At 32.9% G+C, this 26,672-nt stretch overlaps 2 protein-coding genes across 5 annotated transcripts in view; both read right to left on the bottom strand.

Moving 5' to 3' along the window:
• The window catches only part of LOC130416627 (M1-specific T cell receptor alpha chain-like), a 47,708-nt gene extending 25,689 nt beyond the window's left edge, over window positions 1-22,019 (bottom strand). Inside the window, exons 1-4 of the mRNA XM_056742284.1 lie at window positions 22,015-22,019; window positions 20,926-20,990; window positions 20,229-20,270; window positions 19,842-19,931 (exon numbers count right to left, since the gene is read on the bottom strand). Of these exons, the coding sequence (XP_056598262.1) occupies window positions 19,842-19,931; window positions 20,229-20,270; window positions 20,926-20,990; window positions 22,015-22,019 (202 nt within the window). The remainder of the gene's footprint in view (window positions 1-19,841; window positions 19,932-20,228; window positions 20,271-20,925; window positions 20,991-22,014) is intronic.
• Window positions 22,020-22,112: 93 nt separating this feature from the next.
• Window positions 22,113-24,851, bottom strand: LOC130417919 (uncharacterized). Of its 4 annotated transcripts, none has more exons than XM_056743775.1 (4): window positions 24,111-24,851; window positions 22,704-22,976; window positions 22,526-22,603; window positions 22,113-22,360 (listed from the first exon to the last, which is right to left on the bottom strand). In XM_056743775.1, the coding sequence occupies exons 2-4, from the start codon at window positions 22,870-22,872 to the stop codon at window positions 22,251-22,253; spliced, it is 357 nt and encodes a 118-aa protein (XP_056599753.1). In that variant the 5' UTR covers window positions 22,873-22,976; window positions 24,111-24,851; the 3' UTR covers window positions 22,113-22,250. The 4 variants fall into 4 exon arrangements, with proteins under 4 accessions (XP_056599753.1, XP_056599755.1, XP_056599754.1 ...); XM_056743777.1 differs by lacking the exon at window positions 24,111-24,851 and adding an exon at window positions 23,881-24,099; XM_056743776.1 differs by lacking the exon at window positions 24,111-24,851 and adding an exon at window positions 23,655-23,854.
• Between the last annotated feature and the right edge of the window lie 1,821 nt (window positions 24,852-26,672).

Genomic DNA, 26,672 nt, shown 5'->3' on the forward strand with positions numbered 1-26,672 from the left:
ATGGCATTATCTAATGTTTAGTTTTAGTTTAGATTCTGTTGATGAATGTCTCTTAAATGTACCTTTAAACAGTCAAAATTGTATAAGCTTATTTTGTAAATATGTATGTGTTTCACTATCCTAGTATTAGAAGAAATTACATTTATCTATATTTTAGAATCATACTGTGAAGCTTTACTGTGGGTCACCATATTTATGTGAAAATGTGGCCAAAACAAACTTTTAAATGCGATTTTAATTGATTGTATAAATTTGTGAGAACTTACTTGAAAGAACGGTCAACGATGTTCCGGTGGCAAACAATATTTTGTCTCTTGAGAAAGTCACACAGCAGCTAACACCTCAGCGATAACTAAGACTGCTCTAGTATTACTAAGATTTATACATATAAGGTTTTTAAAACACATTGTATGAGAATTACTTCTTTCAAAAATACGCAAATAATAAAGCAATAAGCCCCAAGAGGCAGTGGATTACATTGTATTTTATAACAGATAACGGCGTTGTGGGACGACGCGAAGCGGATTGCCTAAAGCCCCCTTAGCCGTTATAAAATGTAATCCATTGCTTCACGGAGCTTATTGGTTTTATAAAACGGTTATTCCATATGCGTAGCAACAAGGTTTCATAAAATACAGTAAATAAAGTGATCTTTAGGCTATGTAATGCGGTCAGCAGTTATAAATCTGGGTTATTTTATAACGGCTTATAACTCTGCTCAACCAACCAGAATCACCAGAACTGACCGCTTTGTCATAAATGTTCAAGAAAATGTGCCATGGTAAGAATATATATATATATTCAGATACTATTTGTTTTGTGTATATCGCTACATTACGATGGCAGAAAAGCTCATAGCAAATCTTAAGATAAAATAAACGATCAAATCATGTAACAGGTCACACTTAAGCTTGATTCAATGAATAATTGCGTGCAGTTAACTTACTTGACTCGACTGTCAATTTTGCTCCCGTTCCAAAGATAATCTTTCCATATCCCCCAGTATTCACACAACATAAAACTACATAACACAAACCTGCCTGGTCAGGAAATAACCTCTCACTAGAGTAAGACATTTTATCTATGCATTCTGCGGCAAATCTAAAAATAAATACATTATATTCAATAAACACAAGGTTTTAATATAGTTTTAACCTACTGATAGCTTTAACAGGACCTCTCAAGCTTAGAATAGTCATAAATAAAAGAATTTTAATGAACTGATAATGCAAAGTTATTTCATGACTGTCGAATGTACATTAACAATAATCTATAACGTCTGACTGTCTTGGTGTTGGGAACCTATTTATTTATTTCGTATATGCTAAATATTTTCTATAAAATAGTAGATTTGAGAAATACCTGAATCAACAGTAAGTTTGGTTCCAATCCCAAAAAACATACGCCCTGCTGTATTAGTCACACACAGCTATATAGCTTTACAAAAACTATGCGCTGATGCTGACAACATACAACAACCTAATCATTTATATTTAGTCATATACCCAATTACATATGAGTAACGTGTGATAATCTGGTTTATGATGATGTGTGTAACGCTTAAAAATTCACAAAAGCTAATGTTGCACTTGTATGATATGTAGAAATATAACAATGAAGAGAAGGCTTCAAAAAATACACAAAAATCAACAAAGAAAAATATATGATCGAATTCAAAAAATCACTTACGTGTCTCAACTATTAATTTTGTTCCCATTCCAAAGACAATCTTATCATATCCAGTATTCACACAATGACAGTCCTCACAACAAAAACTTCTTTAGAAATATAAGAATTTAAGGATTTATATCTTGATAAGGTTTAAATCTGCTGTACATTCTTATTTAAGAAAATTCTACATATGCAGTTTTGCTGTGAATTTTATCCTAAATCTATTGTGTAATCGAAAAGCGATTAATTTTCTAAATACGAAAAAGCTAAAAATTGCTGTCATTGTCATACACGACTGTAGTTTGAAAAGCAAGAGAAAAACACTTTACACTTTAAACAAAGCTTTAGATTGTTTTGTTTCTACTTACTTGGATTAACGATAAATCTTGTTCCTTGACCAAAGACTATCTTATCAGAATACGTCACACAGTGTTAGCAACCATATCAATTATCCCTTGTGATTACTTCAGAAGTGTATTGAATGGGTAAATGATTAGATTTCATTTTTTGCTTTTTAATAGAACAATGTTGAAAATTTGCAATAAGGTTGTATTTGTTAACGCGTTATATTTTTTTTACACAGAAATGTAAACAAAATAAAGTACAAAATTGCCGGCCAATGTTAACCAATTTGAACCCTTTTAAACAAATATGAAATAATAGTGATTTATGAAAACTAAACTACCTGGGCTGACGGTTAGCTTTGTTCCGCTTCCAAATATCACTTTCCATCCTCCAGCATCAGTCACACAAAGATAAACTGCAACACTGAAACTTCTTATGGGAAACTTACTCAACATGACCCATCATCTTTCCCAAAAGAAACTAATCTTATTGGTTTCTTTTACAAATACCATCATGAACCATAAGTTGTTTACCATAACAACCAAGAGTTCCTCAATAGTGGGTTTTCCATATTTAATTAGGATCGAATGCTTACAAAATCTACAAGTTGTGAAAGGATGCGACCATGCCATCAATAGAAACCATTAAAGACTTTTAAATGTCCATTAAAACTACGCAACTCCAATTATAACCATTAAATAATCTCTTTAATGTTTTCTAATGTTGTTTTGGAGCAGGGAGTTCGGTTCATGTTCTAATAAGCATCTTAGATTTCTCTAACAAAAATAAAAAATGCTTTTGCCGATGTTTCCCATGGCATGTTAATTAAAAAACTTTTAAGTAATAGTAAGTAGTAATAACTTACTTGTTTCAATTATCAACTTTGTGCCCGTTCCAAAGATCAATTTGTATCCACTTCCAGTAGTCACACAGTATTAAACAACACAGCAAAATCTATCAAGTCTGAGTAACAGCTAAACAAAGTTAACAGCCCAATGCAAATATTAGCAAAATATCCCAAGTGTCGCATAGTTAATCACAACTTAACACAACATTCAGATTTCTACCAAAACGTTAAAACACCGTTCTGTTGTATTTTATAAGAAAGATGTATAACATACAACTTAATTTTAGAACCTAATTTCACTTACTTGTAAAAACATTAAGCTCAGTTCCAGAACCAAAATAGATCTTGTTATTTCCAGACACACAATGCATTTCCCCACTGCAATTACTCCCCGTGTGATAATACACACTATCTGAATTACAAGTACTTTTCCTTATCATATACGCTTATGTTTCATATACACATCCGTTTACATTGTGGTATGGTTCATACTCTTAATAATATATTAATATATAATAAATAAACAAGGATGCTTAAAAGGTTCTTCACAGCCATGACATAGAAGAACCAGTTTTGGTTCCACAAAAACCAGCCAAAGGTTCTTTAAAGAACCATCTCTTTCTTACATTTTTATAATCTGAAGAACCTTTTTTCACCAGAAAGAAATAGAAATAGAAAGGTATTTCAGATGTTTAAGGTTCTTTATGGAAGCAAAAGGTTCTTCTATGGCACCTTTTTGTAGTGTGTATTTGCATATTTTGCCTATTTACATTTTACTTACTTGTTTCTACAGTTAGTTTGGTTCCAGTGCCAAAATAGATCTTCCAGTTGCTATTTCCAGTCACACATTGTATTTCCTTATAGCATTTACTTTACACTCACATTACATTAAACACTCAAAATCTAAACACACTGGCATTGGGAATTATTATAGCTATTAATACACAATAAACAAATGACTGTGTAATATACAGCACTTTCTAAATAAATTTAATGACTGGCGCTTTATCCAAAATATCAGGTATGGATTGGTAAAGTTATACTCACTCGTGTAAACTTCTAATTTTGTTCCAGACCCAAAGATCAGCTTTCCATATCCACCACCAGTATTCACACAGTGTTTGAGCTGATATCTTTAACCCTCTACATGGGACGGGTTGACGCTTCAAATACTATAACATCTTAAGACATCTGAACATAATCTTTTACCCTCCAATTTGCAGACGCACAGACATTGTCCATTATTGCTTTATCATATTGAATCCTTTCATTTTTACATTCGTATGTAATAAACCAATAATATTTTATATTACATTACAAAACTTCAATAAGTTAAATCACTTACTTGTATGAACAAGCAGATTTGTACCTTGTCCAAAAATAATTTTTCCTCCAAAGTTGTTAGACACACAGTGTTTAACGTCATAACATTTTCTCCTGCTACCAGATTCTCCCATAAACATTAAAACCAAAAGGCATCTCTCAACACAACCAAGCTTTGAAAAGACATTTTCAAATAAAGCGTGATTTAAGAAAACAGAGGATGAAAATGAACTTACTTGTTTCAATTATCAACTTTGTGCCTTGTCCAAAAACAAGCTTGTTTGACCCCCCAGTCACACATTATGCAACCACATAACAAAAACCCACCAAAGTCTCAATGCACAATGATTTCTACAATAGTATTAGGCTTTCAAATTTAGAATTGTTTTCTCAAATTGTGTTTTTGGTACAGAATATCAACTGCACATTTAACAATGGTTTGGGTACATGTTTTTGTTATACTCAGCCAATGGTGAACCCATAGTTTCATTCAATTTAAAATCAATAAGGCCTAAACTGTGTGTAAAAATACTTTAAATATGTTTACTTTATTCTCATTACAGGCAACATAGTTAATTTGTCATTTGCCTCGATGTACTATGATACAGTGACTTTTTTATTTTGAGTCAATTTAGACGTCTGAGGTTAAAAACGCAATCACGCTATACTTTTAAAGATTTTAGTACCGTTGACCCTTACTAGAGTAAACTTTCGTGCCAACATTAAGTGCTGAAGTTCAATTCTGAGATTTCTGAATTCTCTAGATTTTATTTATTTATTTGATTTACTTGATATGTTAGCGACTTAAATCAAATTGTATTTACTTGCTTGTTTTTTTTTGTATGTTTGGTGGATATTTACTTTTGCAATGTTTTATACTTAAAACAATTTTTGTGAAACTGTTACATGATTCTTTGGAAAACGACAAGGAACAATTTAATTGAAAATTGAGTTTTCCATACCTGAATGTACTGTAAGCTTCGCTCCATTCCCAAATATCATTTTAAACCCTCCAGTATTAGTCACACAGAATGAAACAGCCTCACAAAAACATCTCTGACTATGAATGTCAAAGCCTCAACATGTCCTGGTTTATCTTACAGCCAAATGCTAACAAAATCAACTAAAGCAAATGACTAATTACTATTATTAAGCAAGACCATGAAATACGAGTCTTGAGACCTATCCTAATTCTTCAGGGGTTTAGAACCAAAACCAATTATGATATGTTGATGTGAAGGAAAGTTTGCATTCTTACTTGCTCTGATTATCAATTTTGTTCCCGTCCCGAAGAATATTTTATTGACGTTAACTCCAGTAGACACACAGTATATGACTGCAGTGCAAAAACTATGTAGCCTGAGATAGGGAAAAATGCAGGGTTATTTACGTTGGGTCATAGTCCTATTTAGATGAACCCAGAAAATTGTAGATTTGACCCCACAATTGGTTAAAGCGACCAAGCATTTTGAGCTGACACAACCCAGCGTTGGTTAAGTTGCAACCTAACGGTTATGTTACTCTAGTTTTTGACCCAGCACTGGGTTGAAAAATAAACCAGAATTGTTTCAAATGTAGCGATCTTAAGCATTTACTGAATTAATCCAAATCTAATGTTCACCAATTTAAAAATGAGAAACAGAGCTTGATGCTTGACCAACTGCTCACCTGATGACTCAGTATTACAGGTATAAGTCATGAATATCTCCATAGCCTTAATAACCACGATTAACCTAAAGATGTTTATCTTGGTTGTTAAAAATCTCATATACTTTAAAAATAAATGTGGTTAAAAGGTTGTTTACAGCCATGCCATAGAAGAACCATTTCTGGTTCCACAAACACCATCAAGGTTCTTTAAAGAACTATCTCTATACCTTTTTATAATCCGAAGAACCTTTTTCGCCAGAAATGAATGATTATTAAGATGTTTAAGGTTCATTATGGAACCATTTAGGCAAAAAAGATTATTCTATGGCATTGTGAAGCACCTTTTTTACGATTGTATGTAATATCCTTGCCAATGAAAATAAAATAAGAGCTCTCAAATCTATTAAATTCCATGCATCCATCCAAATACAATAAAGCGCCACTGTAAGCATCATAAGAAAATAATCTTACTTGTTTCAATTATTAGCTTTGTTCCTGTTCCAAAAATCATCTTTAGTCCACCTCCAGCATTCACACAGTATGAAACAGCACAGCAAAATCCCATTCTCATTCCTATTGGCTATTTAAGCCAATATGTGATTAAATAATAAAAACCTTAAATGAGAATATCTTTATGCTTCTTGTTGTTCTGCTCCATTAATACTAAATTATTCAACCCTTTCCAGTGTGCCTTAAATCACTGTCACTGTCATATAATGTCATATATACAACTGTAATATACACTCTTAAAATGCTGTTTTTTAAGGCATACTTAAGTAAACTGTTGGTGATAATCTCAGCTGTTTCAAACCACAATTTGTCCTTTAAATCAAGCACAGGTTGAAAATAACACAGCATTCTTATAGTGCCGGTTTTATACGCTTTTCCACTTTATACTTAGCAAAAAGAATGATTTAACAACTTTTTTGCACTTACTACTTTCAACGGTCAGTTTGGTTCCAGAGCCGAAAAATATTTTCCTGCTTCCAGTCTGCGTCACACACTAAACTTCATCACTACAGTAACTCACTCATAGACCTCAACTACAGGAATGGAAGAAATCACCAATATCACTATTAAATTCACTATTAAATTTCCCTGTGTTGTTTGTGCCATAATGCATACAGCATCAATTCAAATTTGTCTGATAAGCATCCAAATATATGAGCGTCTATTGATCAGAATATTGTCGTTCAACAAGGTCACAAAGTAGAATTTAATAAATAAATAAACCAAAACCCATTTCTCATAAAATCACCAACTTACTTGTTTCAACTATCAGCCTTGTGCCTGTCCCAAAGATAACCTTATAAAGTCCACTTCCAGAAGTCACACAATGTAACACCACTAAACAAAAACTTCAAAGTGCAAAGCATCTAAATCTGATCTGATACATTAACATTAAATATCAACTGAAAGCTTATTTAATTTATATTACAAAGTTCATTGACCTAGTCAATAACTATTTTTGTTTTCTTTAATCTTTAATCTCTTGAGAACTGTATTGACATGATAAACTATTAACTACAGTTGTATTTTTTAAAAACTGTGTTTTTTACATCTCTCAACTAGCCTCCAAATCACTTACTTGTTTCAACTTTCAGTTTGGTTCCAGAGCCGAAATAGATTTGCCCAAATCCAGATGAAGTCACACAATGCATATAACCAAAACAATAACCTTCTACTCTTTGAAAACTCTGGTATTCTCGTAATGAAAATTCTCATAACTGGTTTTCGAAGATATCAATGACCAACACTCTTAAAAATAAAGAAGCTTCACGATGCCATTATTTGAAAAGATTGTTTTAAAATCGTCAACGACTAGCTTTGGAAAACACAAGCAAATATGTAGCTCATATAAACAAACAAATTGTTTGCAAAATAAAGTTATACACACATGAGCACAATATAAGCATTAATTCACTTACTTGTTTTGACTATCAGCTTTGTGCCTCGTCCAAAAATGATCTTATTCGCAGCTCCAGAAGTCACACAATGAAACATCATACAACTAAAACCTTCTAACACATAGTTTCTATTTTCATTTGATTTAAGGTATTTTATTTTTTCTTACGTATTTGCATTTACTTCATTTACAGCTTCATTTACGTCAGCATATATTCCAGTTTTATCATCTTTACGTTTTTGTTTACATTTAACTATTTTTATATTGTATATGTATATGAGTAAAGAGCAAAAAGAATGAAGCTAATATCTGTCTACTCACTTTTATTAACATGCAATTTTGTCCCAGAGCCAAAGAATAGTTTTCCATATCCACTTCCATCATTCACACAGTAGAAAACACCATAACTTTAACTGTCCACAGCGTTAGTAAAGGATGAGATGTTTTCATGGACATTTAATGAGGTTTTTATAGCTTTAAATCTTATCGTTTTGACTTATCGTGTTGTTTTATTGCCATGTTTTTGTCTTATATTGTTGTTATTTTTTGAGTGAGACAATTTTCTACTTATGGTTATAGACTTTCTAATTTATTCCACTTGCATAATTAATCATGACTTACAAATCCTGAGCGACAATCAACTTACATATTTTATCATGAGATATTTGCTTGTGTACTTTAAAGCCTAATGAAACTTGAAGCCAGTTTTTGTTTTTGAACTATCTTTTGTATGTGATGTGAAAAGAAGAGAAAGAGGGAGCTGAATTTTACCTGAATTTACGATGAGCTTTGTGCCGTCACCAAATATTACTTTCTGTGCATTAGTCACACACCGTTATATAGCTACACAAAAACTCACTGACTACTTCATGGAAACCAAATGGCAACATAAGTGACTGGATATATAGCTAAGATATATAGCTTTATAACTAAAGATTACTTTAAAGCACTTTTATGCTCTCATGTTAGCATATTTTTGGCGTATTATTTGTTATTTATATGTTATTTGTTATTGTTATGTATAAGACTGAACCTGATCCGATCCAGCAGATTTTTTTAAGCGTTTAAGATACAGTATTTAAACATTTTATCCAATTGAACATCAGCTATACTTTCAAATCTTCCCAACCGGGGTTGCTAACAAAACATTAAATCTTGCAATAATACATTTGATGTTTGGTTAGTAATAAATATCGATGACATATCGCTTATTGCTCCCTAAACTCATTGTAAGTCACTTTGGATAAAAGCGTCTGCTAAATGACTAAATATAAATGTAAATATGTAAATAACTTACTTGATTTGACAATCAGCTTTGTGCCTGCAGCAAATATAATCTTATTGAATCCACCTGCAGTCACACATTACCAAACCAAACAGCAAAAACTGCAGGTACCCAAACTGCTCTAGATTACATCAAACTAATCAACCGTTTAAAAATATGAATGTATTATTAATATTAAACGTATTCAAACCAATGTTCGTTGTGTTCATCTGCCATTTGCAAAGAGGTTAACTTAATCATTATTAAACAACATGAAAAGTGATCTTTCTTAGATTGATGGCATTATAAATTAACCCAAAGGAATGCAACAAAGATTTTAGATTTCATTTTAAAGAGCACGAAAAAGCACAAACTTACTTGTTTTAACTATTAACTGTGTACCGGTTCCAAATATAATCTTGTTCCCTCCACCTCCATAAGTCACACAACATAACATAACCAAACAAAAACCGACCTCTCTGACTCACCTTTCATAACTCATTCATGCCAAAGTTAATAATTGTGAATGAAAACGTTTTAATAAGCGAAATGATCAGAGTTTCATTTTTAAAGTAAGAAAGGAATCGTTACAATTTAAAACATTTTTACGTGTACGCGCCGCTTTGCTGGCATCCTATTTCAGCTAATGCTGAAAACTACATCAACTAAACTACGTAATAGTATTGATTTCATATCAGAAAATGTCATGTATGAAATGCTTTGAATCGCCCTACAAACATCCAAAACACTAGTTTAACTACAACTACTTGGTTTCTAGAACCAAAACATAATTCCTTGAATTCAAAGTAGAGACGCAATGCATTAACTCTCTATTACAGTAATGACTGTAATGTACACTAATGATTCTTATTAATAATTTATCCTTGAAAATACTGGTAATGTAAAGTCACAGGCTGATTCCTGTTAATGTTAAAATATAGATCAAATCATCTTTACCTGGATTTACAGTGAGCCTCGTTCCTTTCCCAAATATCACTTTTTGTAAGCCACTAGCAGTCACACATAGTTAATAAGTCATACAAAAACATACAGGCTACAACTGAACTACACTCACTAACTGTATAAAGACTAACAAAATGAAAATTGATTTTAACCATAGTAAACCGTTCATTTTACTATAGTAAACAAGAACATTCACCAAAAACGAAAGCCTCTCATGAACCCACAAAAATTAGTTTTTTAGGAATTTGTTGTTTTTGTTTTTGTTGCAATTGTATTGTATTGTATTGAAATGAACTTACTCGATGTGATGACAAGTTGTGTGCCAGTCCCGAATATAAGCTTATTGTTTCCACTGAGAGTCACACACTATATCACCAAACAACAAAAACTAATGCATGCTCTCTTTTACTCTGTGCAAACAATATCCTAATATATGATCCATAAAATACATGTCAGTACAGAATGTTTTACATTTTAAGCTGTGATAAACAAATTCACAAACAGAATTCACAAGTGGTTCAAGTGAAAACATTGATCAAGCTGACCGTCAGTTTATCAATGTTTTTCTATTGCAACATCCAGCGCATTGATTTGCCTTCTACTTTTTGTGAAATCGGTTTACTATAAAATTTCTATTTTGTGATAAAAAAGAAACAGATAGGTTTACAAAATGCATATGGATCTCTTCACATATGTTCAGGGTGAAAAGCATTTCTCATATTTAGATGTTACTCTCACTGTTAACTAATATAAGAGATACAAAAATGTGTTCAGAGTGATATAACCAGACTTATAGATGTTGAACTTACTTGAATCAACAGTTAATTTCGTGCCTCTCCCGAATATAATCTTTCTTGCACCTCCAGTATTCACACAATATCAGAGTACACATCAAAAACTCCTGTGCACGGGACACAAGTCTATAGACTATGTTTTAACTTAAACTCGCATAAATGAAAACACATTTCAAATTAAATGTCCAATTAATGTCTATTTATATGTTTTAAACTGTTGTTTTTATTCCGATTACGGTCATAATGAAAACCAAAGCAGACTCTTAAAAATAATTGTGCTTCACGATGCCATAGAAGAACCATTTTTGTCTAAATGGTTCGAAAAAAAGCACCTTTAACATCCAAAGAACCTTTCTATTTCAGGAACAGCTTCTTCAGATTATAAAAAGGTAAGAAAGAGCTTGTTCTTTCTTGTGAATGGTTCTCGGCGGAACCAAAAATGGTGAACAACCTTTTATGCACCTTTATTTTTAAGAGTACATTTGAAGCATAATGTGTTGTGAAATAGGTTTAACAAGGTTTTACTGTTAAAGCACTTACTACTTTCAACTGTCAGTTTGGTTCCAGAGCCAAAATTAATTTTCCAGCTTCCTTGAGTCACACACAATAAATCAGACCTACAATAACTTCCCCATACAATACTATTTCAAGTAGTAAAAGCTGAAGAATGTCACCTTTTCCAAAAGTTCTCACCCTGTAAGACAACATTGACTATATAATAAGGCTAAACCTTGTATCTCCATTTTTTATTATTTTTAAGATTATTACCACTCATCCCCTTCACGTTTGTCTGTGAGTTTGGCAAATATTTATTCAATCTTAAGTATTGAATAGCTTGTCAACTTTGACAAAAATGTCTAATTGCTGTAAAAATAGCAGTTTTGGAGATAGGTTTACAGTCCGACTGTGACAATATACTACATAACATAATAGTAACATTCCAAGATCACCAATGGTACGGTTGACTTAAGGAATGGCAGATAATTAAGACTTTTATCCTGTTTTAAATAATGAATCTTTTCACAATAAAACATGTAACCAATATAAACAAACTTACTGGCTTCAACTATCAGCTTTGTGCCTGTTGCAAAGAATATCTTCAAGCCTCCACTTCCAGTCACACAATATGAGCTCACACAACAAAAACTGACCCGAGAAACTAAAACCAGCTCAACTACAATAACTTCTTTTATAATGACATATTACTTGCATTCTGATAAGATTACTATTTAATATTTTTTGTATGCATTATATTTCATTTATATTAATATTTTATTGTGTATTAATTGTATTAAATTAAATGAAAACTACTGGAGAGTTATTGATTCATTTAAATGTCCTCAATGTAAAGTATTGACCATTTTTAGGACGATTATGGGTCTATATAAATAGTATGGTATGTCTATTTAACTATCAACTTTTGCCAAGGATTAAAACTGATCAAAAATCAGGATGATAAGGTGCTCTAGAAACATAATAAACAGAATGTTTTGCAATAATTTCTATTTAATGCACTTACTTGTTTCAACTATGAGTTTGGTTCCAGTACCGAAGTAAATTTGATAAGATGATGAAGTCACACAGTGTGGTTCAGCAATACAATAACATTCAACCAATTATATTTTCAAATAAAAACTAAACTCTGTTATTTTATAAATGCATTTTTTTTTGCTTATTGTGAAAAGCTATAGGGTTAAATCAGGGAGACTCTATTTCAAATAGCCACATTATTATTTTCTTAAATTTGAGGTTATACGCTACTGCAACTTGTATATTTTGGCAATGTCATTTGTATGATTTTTCAAACACTTGTCTTCGAAAAATAAATGTTACAACTATCAATAGCATAGTTAACAATGTGATAAATCGTATAAATTGTTAACGCAAGGAAGAGCACAACTAATAATAATAAACTTACTTGTTTCGACTGTCAACCTTGTGCCTGTTCCAAAGATTATTTTATAACCTCCAGCAACATTCACACAATATGAGAGCGTGCAACTAAAACCTACATACAGAAGTGTCACAAGTCTTCTGTCTGCATTAATCTGCTTTCATGATTATTTTAAAGTTTAAGTAAATGCTTCGGTTGAATGACTTGCTATTAAAATGTTAGACATTATTTTTGAGAAATGTGTATCCACAGTCACATTTCTGTCATGTAAAATAATGTCCTACATATATATCTGCATTATATCATTTAATTCTGCATTTATTTCGTATATATATATTTTTTTAAACTTTTCAGATACTCACTTGAATTTACATGTAATTTTGTGCCAGAACCTAAGATCAGTTTTCCATATCCATCATTCACACAATGTGAAGCATCAAAACAAGAACTCATCACAGTGCACCGATTGAGTATTTAACCATCAATCAACACAGTCTGTCTATAAACTTCATAAATATTCAAATTATTTGAACTACTTTTTCATTTTTCTATGCTATTACGCTATTATCTTACATGCTCAATAAAGTCCAGGTATGCGCACAAAAAGCAACAATGCAATTGGACAGATTATTAATGTTTGTATGCAAGACTGCTGATATAAGGTCTAGGTGAATTTAAAATGCAAAGAAAATCATTTTACCTGCATTTACAATGAGCTTTGTGCCATCTCCAAATATTATGCTCTGTCCAGAATAAGTCACACAAAAGTACACTGCCTTACAAAAACATGCTGGCTGGCCTATAAACAGAGATCTTCAGTGCAGAATGATCCTAAATTGTGAATACTGTTGTTTAAAACTCTTGTGTCAAACATGCATAACTTTCTTTTTTCTGCAAAACATCAAAGAAGATATTTTGAAGAATGTTGGTAAACAAACAACACTGGCTCTCATTGACTTCCATTGTATGGACACAAATCAACTGAGACATTTCTCAAAATATCTTCTTTTGTGTTCCACGGAAGATTAGGAATCTTCAATAATAGTCGAGATCAAGTCAACCATTGATATTTTAGGTCAATACCCTCACTAACCAACATGTTTCAGAGAAACTTAAGTGTGAACCCTGACAATAAGCACTGCGGAGAAGAATAAACTTACTTGCGTCTACTGTTAATTTGGTGCCATTCCCAAAGAGAAGTCTGGACACTCCACTAGCAGTCACACAAAATGGTAACGCATAACAATAACCCTTTACAAGCAACACAACTTGTACTCTAATGTCTCAGTAGTGTTCAATTTTTCAAATGAATGTTATTTAAATCTGGGAAATGTGAACGATTCTTTGAAAGCATCACTGAACGATATTTTGTATAAACTTACTGGTTTGGATTATCAGTTTCGTGCCTGTCCCGAAGAATATCTTTCCAGCAACTCCAGTATTCACACAGTGCTAGACCACAGAGCAAAAACCCTCTCTGACATCTGACACATAGGTTCAGTTAATACAACAAAACTAAAATATTTATACTGTAATGCTATTAAGCAAACTAAATGTTTCAATTTGATTTGTTTGCTTTATCGCAAGCGCACCGATACACACTTGTCTTTAAAATATACTGCACATTTTCTGTAACATCATGCGTGTTGTTCTTTCAAGTTATACAGTAACATTTCATTTATAAAAACGTTTGTAAACACTTACTTGTTTCCACTGTTAGTTTAGTTCCAGTGCCGAAATAGACTCTCCTGTCTCCACTTACAGTCACACAACAATATTGACTTTAGCAATAACTCACTGCTCTTGCATGAATCAATAAAACTTGTAAATGTCTCCTCAGAAAAGATAGATCTTAACTGTCCTACGGTTCTATATGGCACCAATAAGCCAAAATCCTTCAATCCACATGGAACGAACGTACAAGCGAACCATGAGAGCGCTTTTCATAAAAGCATCTGCTAAATAAAATACCAAATATTGTCAAAGCTTTTAAAATCGAATGAACCTATTCTACGTCACATTAATTCTTAATATTTCATGTATATTTTTCCACATTTAAGAATAATATTAGGGAACATGATCAATGATAATGAAAATTGAAATGTTGTTGAGACTCCAATTTAAAAAATCATCAAAATATATGAGAAATAAGCATTTTTGTAATATTTGAGTGACCATAATTGTTTGACAAGTAGTGTAATAAGGCCAAACTTTGTGTATCTTTATAAAAACAATTTGCATTACATGTGCGGCATATTAAGACAAATTATTTACGTGATAGTAAATCAGGCCATGACCTAACCAAGTAAAGCACAATAGAAAACTTTTAAAAGTGTTTTTAAACTTGTACAACACTTGCCTGATTCAACAATGAGTTTTGTTCCAGCACCAAACGTTATCTTGTAATTTCCTGTATTCACACAGCACTATAACCTATATCAAATACCCAGTACTGCTTCTATCACTCCAGAGAAAACATTATAGATTTACTGTAAGAAGAACACTTGTTTAAGTGATAAATAGAAAATAGTGATTCGTCTTAAACACACTTTTTTTGTCTTATGTTATATAGTTCATAGGACGAATGCATCAATAACAGGACACAAACTGTTATGTTTCTTCACCTGTATTACTGCTTACTGTACTTATGTATTAAAAGCCGTTTACTCTGAATTTCACTTACTTGAGATGATGGTAACTTTTGTCCCGATGCCAAACACAAGTTTGTTTGTATTAGTCACACAGCCTTAGGGGCTTTGACAACAACCTGTGACATTACTACAATCCACTGTACAATAAATAACTAATTTGTGAGAATCAAAATTCCGCGCACAATCCTCATAACTAGATTTATTAATTCAGCTACATAAATCCATAAGTATAAGGCAGTATGCTTTCAAAAATTGTTTCAACAATTCTTTAGGGCTGTTCTTTAGACTATAAAATGGCATTCAACAAAAATGGTTTTGAGTGGGACGAGATGTATGATTAACTAAAACTATTTACACTGTAGTTGTCTAAAAGTTTGAAAGAGCTGAAGTTATAAGATTCATACCTGAATTTACAATCAGTTTTGTTCCTTTTCCAAAAATGATCTTCCAGGATCCACCACTACTAGTCACACAGTGATTCCTGCACTTACGAATAACAAACTAACTTTTATGGTACCAACATAAAACAAAATATAGTATATATATACAAATGCCTGAGAATAATTCATCAAGAATTGCAATTTGATGCTTTTTAACTTTCCATTAACACATACCTTCCTTCCATAAGCATCTCTAATATGTATGCCTATATTGATAATACGATCAAAGATGTGAAATATATTCAAGGTTATTGAATTTGTAAATTTGTTTCTGTTCCAAAGTGCAGCCTGGAAGATTAATTACTGATCACATGGAACCACATACTGTACAGTATACCGAGTCTTGCACATGATATGTGAAAAATAATAATTTCACGGCCACTAATAAGAATTTGTTTCCTAGATTTAAAGTGAACATGTTTTAGTCATTTGTTCGCACGTTTTAGGTTAATCATGCTCACGTTATAATAACTTGTACCCGCGTTTAAGATAAACATCTTTTTTCATTGATTTTATAATTTATATTTCTTTCTCTTTGTGAACATGTTCCCTATCAGTCTTGCTTTAACTATTTTACAGTCATGATCTGTAAGTCAACAAACATATTCAAAGTTTCTCTTTCAATAACAGCAGATAAGACTTTTCTATTAAGAAGGTGATGGTTTTATGAAATTGTGGGCAGGAATTGAGAAACGTGAGCATGATTTACCAAAAACAAGAAAACAAAATAGCAAAACTTGCTCTTGTATTAATACATTTTGGGCTCCGTACAGCACATTACTACACTAAATACACAATAAAGACAAACGCTGTCCTGTTACATTTTTAGAAATTCCCTGAATGTTCATTCCTATCTTAAAAATACGACTTACAATGCGAAGATTTATGAGATAAAAACATGACGCTCTTATCTACCCAAAGCCACACAATTATACCAAATAACAACAAAATAACGACACTAGAGAATACTTGCCTGATTCAACAATGAGTTTTGTTCCCCTGCCGAAGATAATCTTGTCAGCGTTTCTATTCACACAGAACTACAGCACATAGCAAATACCCTATAACTCATATACACAACTACACTACCTGAAATAATTAAATCCCTTAACTTAAACGCCCGGTTTCACAGACAGGGCTTTTATAAAAGTGTTTATATAAAAAAACATTACTGAGACAAAACTCTGGTACTGATATATTTTAACTGACTTCAATACACAGGCCAACTTTAGCAAACACGTAAGACTTAATTCATCCAACCAAAATAAAGAAAAGAAACACTTACGTTTTTCTACAAAAAGCTTCATCCCGTTCCCAAATATGATCTTTGTGCCAGCACCATTCACACAGTTCCACACATCCATCCATAAACCCCACTGTGATAAAGTGCTACATGACTCAATTTTCAGTTTGTTTTAAAACTAGTACACACATTTTTAAACGTCATGCTATACAACTACAGCCCGGTTATAAAGATAACACACATGAGAATAGTGCAGTGCATGCAATGTTTTCACATTTAGTTTCTACGATTTCAGTAAAGACACAATTTTCCAACTCTTACTTACTCGAAAAGACGACAAGGTTGGTCCCTTGACCAAAAATCAGCTTATTTCCAGCACCAACATTCACACAGCAGAGCACTCAACTACAATAACCGTGTCCTCTGTTCCTTTAGAGTTAGACATTTACCTTTGCTTCTAGCATTTCAAAAGTTTGTCTATGAGTCTATTTCTCAAGTGCTTAAGAAACTAACCAACTTCAAATAATGAATAGACCAGAATTAATATATCTGTTTAACTGCAATGGCTGAGACACGGTTAAGGTCATCCTTTACATTTTACTTACTGGTCTGAATAAGCAGCTTGGTTCCTTTCCCAAAAATGATTCTGTCAAGACTTTTAGTCACACAAAGAGAAACTTCATACCAAATACTGCCAAGCACTAACTGCCAACATTCACACAATATAAGAACAAATATTTCAAATGATACGGTATTTCTTTCATTAGCCTTTTAAAAGGTCTAGATAATAATCTACATATTAATATTGAAAATTTCAGAATGTCACTCTTTCAACAATAACGCGAGTGAATTTGAATTTTTAACATCTAGGGGTGTGATTACATATCTAGAACTAAATTCACATTTCACGAGTATGTGTAAAAAGTAGTCTGAAAATCTTTCAATTGCTCATTTTAAGTGCAAACTTACTTGAATGGATGAAAAGTTTCGTTCCTTGACCAAATATTACTTTTCTGATAGTGCCTGCATTCACACAAGGCTAAACCTCTTCACATAAACCTGTGTATCGGAAGCCATCTCTAAAACCATATACTACCTAGCTTATTAGACGTTATACTTCTTTACTTTAACATTTATTTGTCATTTTAAAAGAATTCTTTGGCCATTTTAGTTAAATACAATAAGACATATTTTATGACATCACAGACTTATTCTGAAAAGAACTTGTGTCAACAAGACAAGATTTAATAAAGCAGGTATATGTTAGTCTCTAACCGTTAAATTGTAGTTATTATAACCAATCGAAAGTATAACATGTTTTAAAATGTTGGTTCCATATGCAAAATATCAGCTATATCTACAAGAAGAATTTTAAAATTGCATTTCAACAGCGAACATAAAATCATATATTAAAATTTCAACTAAAATGAACAAGAACTTACTTGACTTCACAATTAGTCTTGTCCCGATTGCAAAAACAATCCTGTCATTCCCTCTAGTCACACAAAGTTATACACCGTGACATAAACTGACTGTGACTGCCCGAACCCAATAAACAGAAGTTAATGAAGAAAGACGTGTGCTTTTAAATGAATATCAAAAACTTCACATTGTTCTATAGACCATATTGGTTTACATTTGTATAAACTAACATTTGATTTAGGTGAAGAAAGGTCACTGAACACTGATGATAGTTACAAGAAAGCCTATCTGAACAGATTTATTAAATATCAGCATAATTATTGATTTGCAAAAAAGATAAATTAATTTCACTTCATAACAAGTTTGCTTAGTTTCATTGCTGGGAAAATGTTACTGCATAAGTTTGAGAATCCATTAACTACTAACTACTAAAATCCAAGCCCAGTTAGTCAATATATAAATATTCTGAAATAACAATTAAATCCAAATTAAATAAAAGTATTTCATTGATTTGACACAGATATTAATTTACATGCAAAGGTTAAAGCAGGCCTGAAAGTTTTATTTTCTACATCTGAATTCAGTGACTTCAATTATTTTGCATTTTGTTAGACAAAGAAATACAACTTACTTGATTCCACAATGAGTTTGGTACCTTGGCCAAATATAAGTTTGTTGACTCCAACATTATTCCCACAGAGCTATACTGCCTAACAAAAACACCCTCAACACTCCGAGTACCAACTTATATGAAAACCAGTTTAAAGACTACAAAAAGATACCGTTATATGATTGTAAAGATACAATATTTAAATTGACTTCTTTCAGTGTCATTTTTAAAACTTTTCTAGTCATTGTTCAGTGACTGGATATGATTAAAGAATAACAATGTTTCATTATGTATAAATGTTTTGTCACTTTACCAAATAATATAAACCAGCAAATTAAATCAGTAAATGCAGAATTTTTAAGTTTTTGTAGTTTGTTTTATATGTACTTCACCTTAAAAAAAGCTATTATGATATTTTTTATTTATAGGCATTTTATTTTTCCTTTACCTGTACGACAAAAGTCACAGAGATGATAAAACTCACCTGATTCTACTCTTAGTTTTGTTCCACTGCCAAAGATGATCTTATCGAGCCCCTGTTTATTCACACAACACTAAACCCCATGACAAATATCCTCAACAGCAAATCCCCTATTTTGACTGATATTCCTGTGCAAATTTAGTTGGAAAACTAACAGCACAAAACATTTCATTCATAAGCTTTAAATAACTATAGCTATAATAATCTTTATTATCATAACGTGTTTGGTACACTACCTTTTATTAAAGAAAAGCTAAACTATCATTTCAGGAAGTGTTTTCATCCTCTAAAAGGAGTATTTTATCATAAAATATTAAGTATTAAAGAGAATACTCACTAGACTGCACAATTAACTTTGTTCCAGATCCCATAAAGAACTTGAAGCCAGAACCAGACGACCACAGTGCTGCATCCCCAGACAGAAAACCTCTTCACACAGGACAGACATTAACAAGATACTTTTTACGCTCCATCTCTGTGATAATATCCTTAAATAATCAATACACTATATTTTGGTGTTTTTTTATTATAAAAAGGATTATGTCCCAATTTATTGTCAACAAATTAAGTTTATTATTTATTCTAATGATGTGAAAAAAAATAAAGCCACGAATAAAACTGCATTGGTGCTTAAATTTCATCATATAAAATTAATAATTCCTCGTACAGTAAATCGCATTTCATTCAAACATCAATTGAAAGTCGGGTGAGGTAAATCGCTTACCTGAATGGCTGTTTATTAGATCCTTGGATAATTCAGCACTTCCTATGTAATGAACAATGTATTAAATATGTCAGTGAGTTAAGTCGCGCATCGCACACTTTGCTCAAATAATGTTTGAAACCAAAGTATTAACATTACACCGGCCATATACAACCCTGAAAATGTAGCCTAGTCGTCAAAGATATCACTTCAAATGGGGTATACATGGCAATTCTCATCTTAAAATAGAGACTAGTGATCTACTGGCCTAGTTTTACAGTGACATATGGGAACACCTTAATATTTTTACACCACCCTTGTACAAGTAATGCTTATAAGAATAACATAAAATAATCTCTTGTTTTTCTACTAGAGCTGTTTGTATATTTGTTATACACAGCTACCTTGAGCAAGTTTCGAGACATGATTCGGAATTGATGCTTGAAGTATGAAAGTGTACCTGTGATGTGTGACTTTGATTTTATGGGAGGCTCCATTTGTTAACAATACTTAACTATAAAAGATAAAATACTTTGAGGCTTTTAATAATCTAAGCTATCACTTATAGCTATATCACTTATAGCTAATTTATATCATGTCCTAATACAATGAAACAAAGTTAGTTAATGCACAATGATGTGAACACGCATTTGAATTTGTTACAAATATTAGCAAATTATATTTAGTGCATGTTAACTAATGTGTCATGGAAACTTACTGTAAAGTGTCTTCAAATTATTTCGGTTTTTGTCAAAGCAATGTTGTATGTTTATCAATGCGATACTGCCACAAGGAGTCACTCAAGTCTACAAAGAAAAACAGACAGAGCTGAAATGCAACATTAAAAATAAGGACCGCCAGAGGGCAGTGTTATTCATAGTCACTTTAAGCATAATGGTATACTTCACCCAAACATGAAAATTCTGTCATCATTTACTCACCTTCGAGTTGTTTCAAATCTGTCTTTGTTCTGGTGAACACGGAGAAAGATATTTGGAAGAATACTTATAACTAGACATTTTAAAAAAAGTAATGTTTCCTACTATGGGAGTCAAACGGAGGCAAATCTGTCAGGTTATAAGCATTCTTCAAATATCTTTCTCTGTGTTTATCAGAAAAAAAACATTTATTCAGATTTGGAACAACTCAAAGGTGAGCATTTTTGGGTAATGTATGCAAGGTCAAATTGTTTTATTAATTATAAACTCATCTTAATGTAAATGATTGAACAAAGAAATAATGTGTTGACAAAACTAGGTGATTTTAACATAACATAAAAAACTAGTGACATTGACGTCTCACAAGACATAATACACTGAACATGTGTCTTATAAAAATGAATCAATAGCCTAACAAAGTGGTATGAGCATATTTTATGTATGTACTTATTATTATTGACTTTTTTAAATCAATTTAAGTAATTTACGTAAAAAAGAAGTAATCTAATAGACCTCACAAATTGTGGTGTTCAGCTTTAAGGCTTTTGTACAGCTGTCTCTCACACGGTGGAAAAAAAGTCACAAAACACACAATTTCTTGGAAGCCAAAGCGAGCAGTAGATCTTAATCTGAAAGTGTGGGTTGAGTGCGTCTCTGCCACGTATGTGCTGTTGAAACTGTGGTTTTGACATACTCAAATGAAACTTCTCTTTCATCAAGCCATTTTATTTGAGTAAAAGTTTTATTTCAAATTAAAACAATCTTATATGACACAAAGGAGCAAAAAGTCTTACAGACTGTAACAACATTAGCTATATAAGTAAAAATACATTGTACATTTTGTAAAAAAATTAAGAATCACCCTATACTCCATTTCTGACTTTCACTTGTTTGTAACAAAATCATAAAATGCAATATAACTCCAAAGCATTAAGTTTAATTCAGGAATTCATCCAAGTCAAGAAAGTTTACAAAACATATTTTATTTTATCTACATATAATTTTGATCTCTGTAACATTAATTACAAAAGACATGCAAAGCTGACATTGTGGCTCGATATAAACATTCATATCTGCTGAATTCATATTTAGCTGTATTTATCTTCTAAACTATGATGGCCTTGACAGACATCAATACATTGACTGTAACACATTTAGCAAGCAGAATTCTCAGACCTGTCATAAGTAGGGTCACGGAGTTCATTTTAGGATCACCTAAAAACAAAAGAATAAAGCTCATTAAACTTACTTTGAATTATATATACTGTATATATGTATATAAATATATATATTATACAATAATTATTCAAACGCAGAATTTATAACACATCTTTACTGACGTATCTTGCAACAAATGTGACCGTGCATTTTATTACTAACCAGTGTTAGTGGAAACTGAAGTATTAGAAACACTTTGTGGACAATCCAGTTGAACACTCTTTTTCTCAGACGGTTCAGCTGCAGAAAAACATTTATCCAGAACAACGTTTTTTAAACGCTATTAAACAAACACATGTTTAATATTTTAACCCTTATTAAAACAAACTTAAGTACAAACCTGTCACAGGACTGTCAGGAGCTATTTCTGCTTTGTTAGCCTCTTTTCCATCCATTCTGCATTTTTGAATACTGGCTTTGTTGAAACCAGCATAGTAATAGTTACGGCCGTTCTCGAACAAAGCAGCATTGCTGGTATCCAAAGCGTTAGTATCGTCATTTAGAATCATTTTCTTGTCTTTAGGGAAAAACCCGGCGGCCAGACAGATATCTGATCCTTCACCCTGTACACTGGTAAGGATGGACAGAGTCGGAGGAGTATTCGGTACATCTTCTGTGGAAAGAAGGATGAAGAGTTTCTAAGAGTTCTTCAACCCTTTACCAAGACTGCGTTTTCTGCACAATGGATGTTGAGGCAGACCGAAACATACGCAGTACAAATACAAAATCAGCATTTTTACATTTTTACATTTTCCAAATCATAATCATTTTAATTCACTTTTTACAATTTGCATTCCATCGAAGCAGCTGTACAAGACAACACCGTTGAACACACACAGAATAAGATATCATCATTACTTCAATGCGGTCCTTGCAACCATTTCATGCAGAAAACCTCAGGCTACAAACAATAAAATGACACAAACGCTTTTTTCGGAGGAACAAGCTAAATCAGCTTTCGTTTGTGATCATTTTAAGCTGAACGCATCAATTCAAGAACTGAAATTTTTGTTTCCAACCCATGCACATTTTAGCATATTGTAGAAGCTTAAACAGAAAAACTTACTTGGCACGACAGTGAGGGATATCGGCGTTCCGAATGTTAAAGGATCAGTTGTTAAAAATCCACGACTCCGTACCCCTTACAAAAACGCTACTGAACCGACATCAACACTGGGACTAACAAAGAGACCTAACCCAGCCCCGTGAACTAAATCTAACCGACGAAAATTCCTCTTTCACTGCACGGGTTGAAGAACTGCATTAACATATTAAAAGATGATTTACTTACTTGGCACGACGGTGAGGGATATCGGCGTTCCGAATGTTAAAGGATCAGTTGCTAAAAATCCACGGCTCCAATACCCCTTACAAAAACGCTACTGAACCGACATCAACACTGGGACTAACAAAGAGACCTAACCCAGCCCCGTGAACTAAATCTAACCGACGAAAATTCCTCTTTCACTGCATGGGTTGAAGAACTGCATTAACATATTAAAAGATGATTTACTTACTTGGCACGACGGTGAGGGATATCGGCGTTCCGAATGTTAAGGGATCAGTAGCTGAAAATGCACTGCTAGCGTACGCCTTACAAAAACGCTACTGAACCGACATCAACACTGGGACTAACAAAGAGACCTAACCCAGCCCCATGAGCTAAAACTAACTGATCAAAATTCATGTTTTCACTGTGTTGGTTGAAGAACTGCATTGCAATAATATTGAAAGTTAAGTTACTTACTTGGTATAACGGTGAGAGTGATGGGATCTCCAAAGGTTAGGGGATCTGCACTTCATTCCGCCCTTTGACAATATCCCTCCGTAACAGAAATCATCCCAACACCTCCAAAAAACACATTATGAAGCGATATGAACTGATGACGTAAATATCCAGTTGGATTAGTCCGGTTAAGTTTTCTTTGAGCAGTAATTCCAGTTGAGGGTGAACAGCCATGTTCGTTCTGTGCCCGCTCTATTTCAAACACATGCAGGTTGCAGCAACGAAAACGTACGAAAAAGAGACAACAAAACTGAAAGAATTCAACCTGTGATGCTCCAGCCATTCAGTCAAAAGGCTGTTGATGTTTAAATCTATACATCTAGTTATAAAGCAGAAATAACAAGGCTATCGGTTTTTGTACAGTGCACTATGATAAATGTGTCACTGTGGTACGTCCCCACACGACAGAAAACACCAGCACAAAATCTACCTGCTGGATTAAACACTATGTGGAAAGGCTGTCTAATGTCAAAAATGACAGAAACACAGCTTCCTTGAGAAAAATATAAATGATGTCTTCATAAAAAGTTTCTGGTTCTATCTATTTAAGTATTTTAAAATCCAAAGCAGTTTAGAAAGAATCACTCTGAGCAGCGAGAGGCATTTGAGCTCTGCGTCGTTCACGCAAAGGTTTTTGTACGAGTCCAAACCAGAAATGAATCACTGTGGTACCCCAATCCACACTGACACACTTCTCAACAAAAACCCACAGCCTACTGTTGTGTGAAATTGTTCACAGAATAGCAAGTGAAACATCTTTAGAATAACATTTATGAGGGCAAACCGCTGGCTGCAAACTTTTCTTTACATTAAGCAAATGCTTATTTACTTAACAGTTTTTAACACTTTACATTTCTAAAGAGTTTTTTGAAAATACACTTATATAAGCAAATGATAATGAACAACTGTCCGTGAAAAAATACTACAATTTAAATGAACGATATAATACAAAATAATTATAGATATACTTGTTACAAATAATACTGTATTTTGTGACAACCGAAAATGTAACGTGTTATATTTAAATCCCATCAAAATAATTTTCTAATACTTTTCTTTAAGCTTTTCCTTTTACCATTAAGTCATCCCAGATATAAAACACTAGATAGTTGTATAATTTTATAATAAAATGCTATCATGTTACGTTGGCAAACCTGCCGAAGCTCCAAAAAGCTCATTGGCTTTGTATCGCATGTATCGTGAATTGCTGTCATTAACCTGTTGTATTGAGAGAGACACAAGAACCCATGACATTTAATATTATCAACATGCCGCCATATTTGAATAACTGTATGCCGCTGATCTGTATGTTGCATTTATTTTGCTTCACCTTACAAGGGAAGTACACATCTCAGATGCCATATTTGGGTATACCTACTACTCCTTAACTGGCTTTATATATGTATTACTTTCAGCAAACTTGCAAATGTCAGATAATGAGCCAAAAGCCTCAATAGAATAAGTAAAAGTTCTTACAAGTACAAAAAGTATGAGCATATTAGCCCGGTTCTAACAACCTTGCACTGGTTACCTATAAAGCATCGTATTCACTTTAAGATCTTGCTTATTACCTATAAAGCCCTACATGGTTTAGCTCCGCAGTATTTGAGCGAACTTCTATTGTATTACAGTCCTCCACGTGCATTACGCTCTCAGGCATCCTTTCAGTTGGTAAAATTTAAATCTATAATTTACCTTATTAGTAAGTTTATTTATTTTTTATTTAGTCGTGCAAGCACTGTTGAGCTTGTGCAGAGGCAGCAGCTTTTGCCAGAGGGGAACTGGAATCCCCTGGTTGGGCCTGGGTACTCCTGAGTTTTTTTTTTCTCGATTGGAGTTTCGAGTTCCTCGCCACCGTTTGCATACTGTTTTGCACTATTTGCCTGGCTGGGGGGCCTGCTTTAGATTTCTTTTCTAAGTTTTACATAATTAATATTGCATATAGGAATTTATAGTCTGTTGAATATTTGACCTGCGTTTCTCTCTCCTTTATCTTAAATGTGTGCTTTCACTGTGAGTACGTGTCTGTCTGTGTTTGTGTGTGCGCGAGTGGTTGTCTATGTGTCCGTCCGTGTGTGTGTGTCTTTGTCGATGTGTGTATATTGTGTGTGTGGAGCTTTTGTATGTGGGTTTGTCAGTCTTCTGTGTTTTCAACTGTTTCTTGTTTTTACAGGTATATGACTTCAGTGGTTTTGCTTACAGTCAATATGTCTCATGTTCAGCTGCTTTGTAAAAATGGAAGTTATAAAAAGCGCTTTATAAATAAAGTTGCGTTGAGAGTCTGCCAAGTTGTAAAGCCGAAAAAGAACGAATAGCAAAGTTATTGGCTTGGAAAGAAAGGGTTCGACTCGAGTCGTCTGTCGTCCTAATTTCAGTTCTGGTTCAGATTTGCATCACTCTTTGTTACACTCTGTGTAAAATTCAATCGCCAGATGTAAAAAACTAACACGATGCTATAAACAGACTACACTTAAAGTAAAATACTGCAAAAAATATTGCAAGTTGGAGACCCCAGAGAGTAAA

This window comes from Triplophysa dalaica, chromosome 3, assembly GCF_015846415.1.
Source record: "Triplophysa dalaica isolate WHDGS20190420 chromosome 3, ASM1584641v1, whole genome shotgun sequence".
NCBI lineage: Eukaryota > Metazoa > Chordata > Actinopteri > Cypriniformes > Nemacheilidae > Triplophysa > Triplophysa dalaica.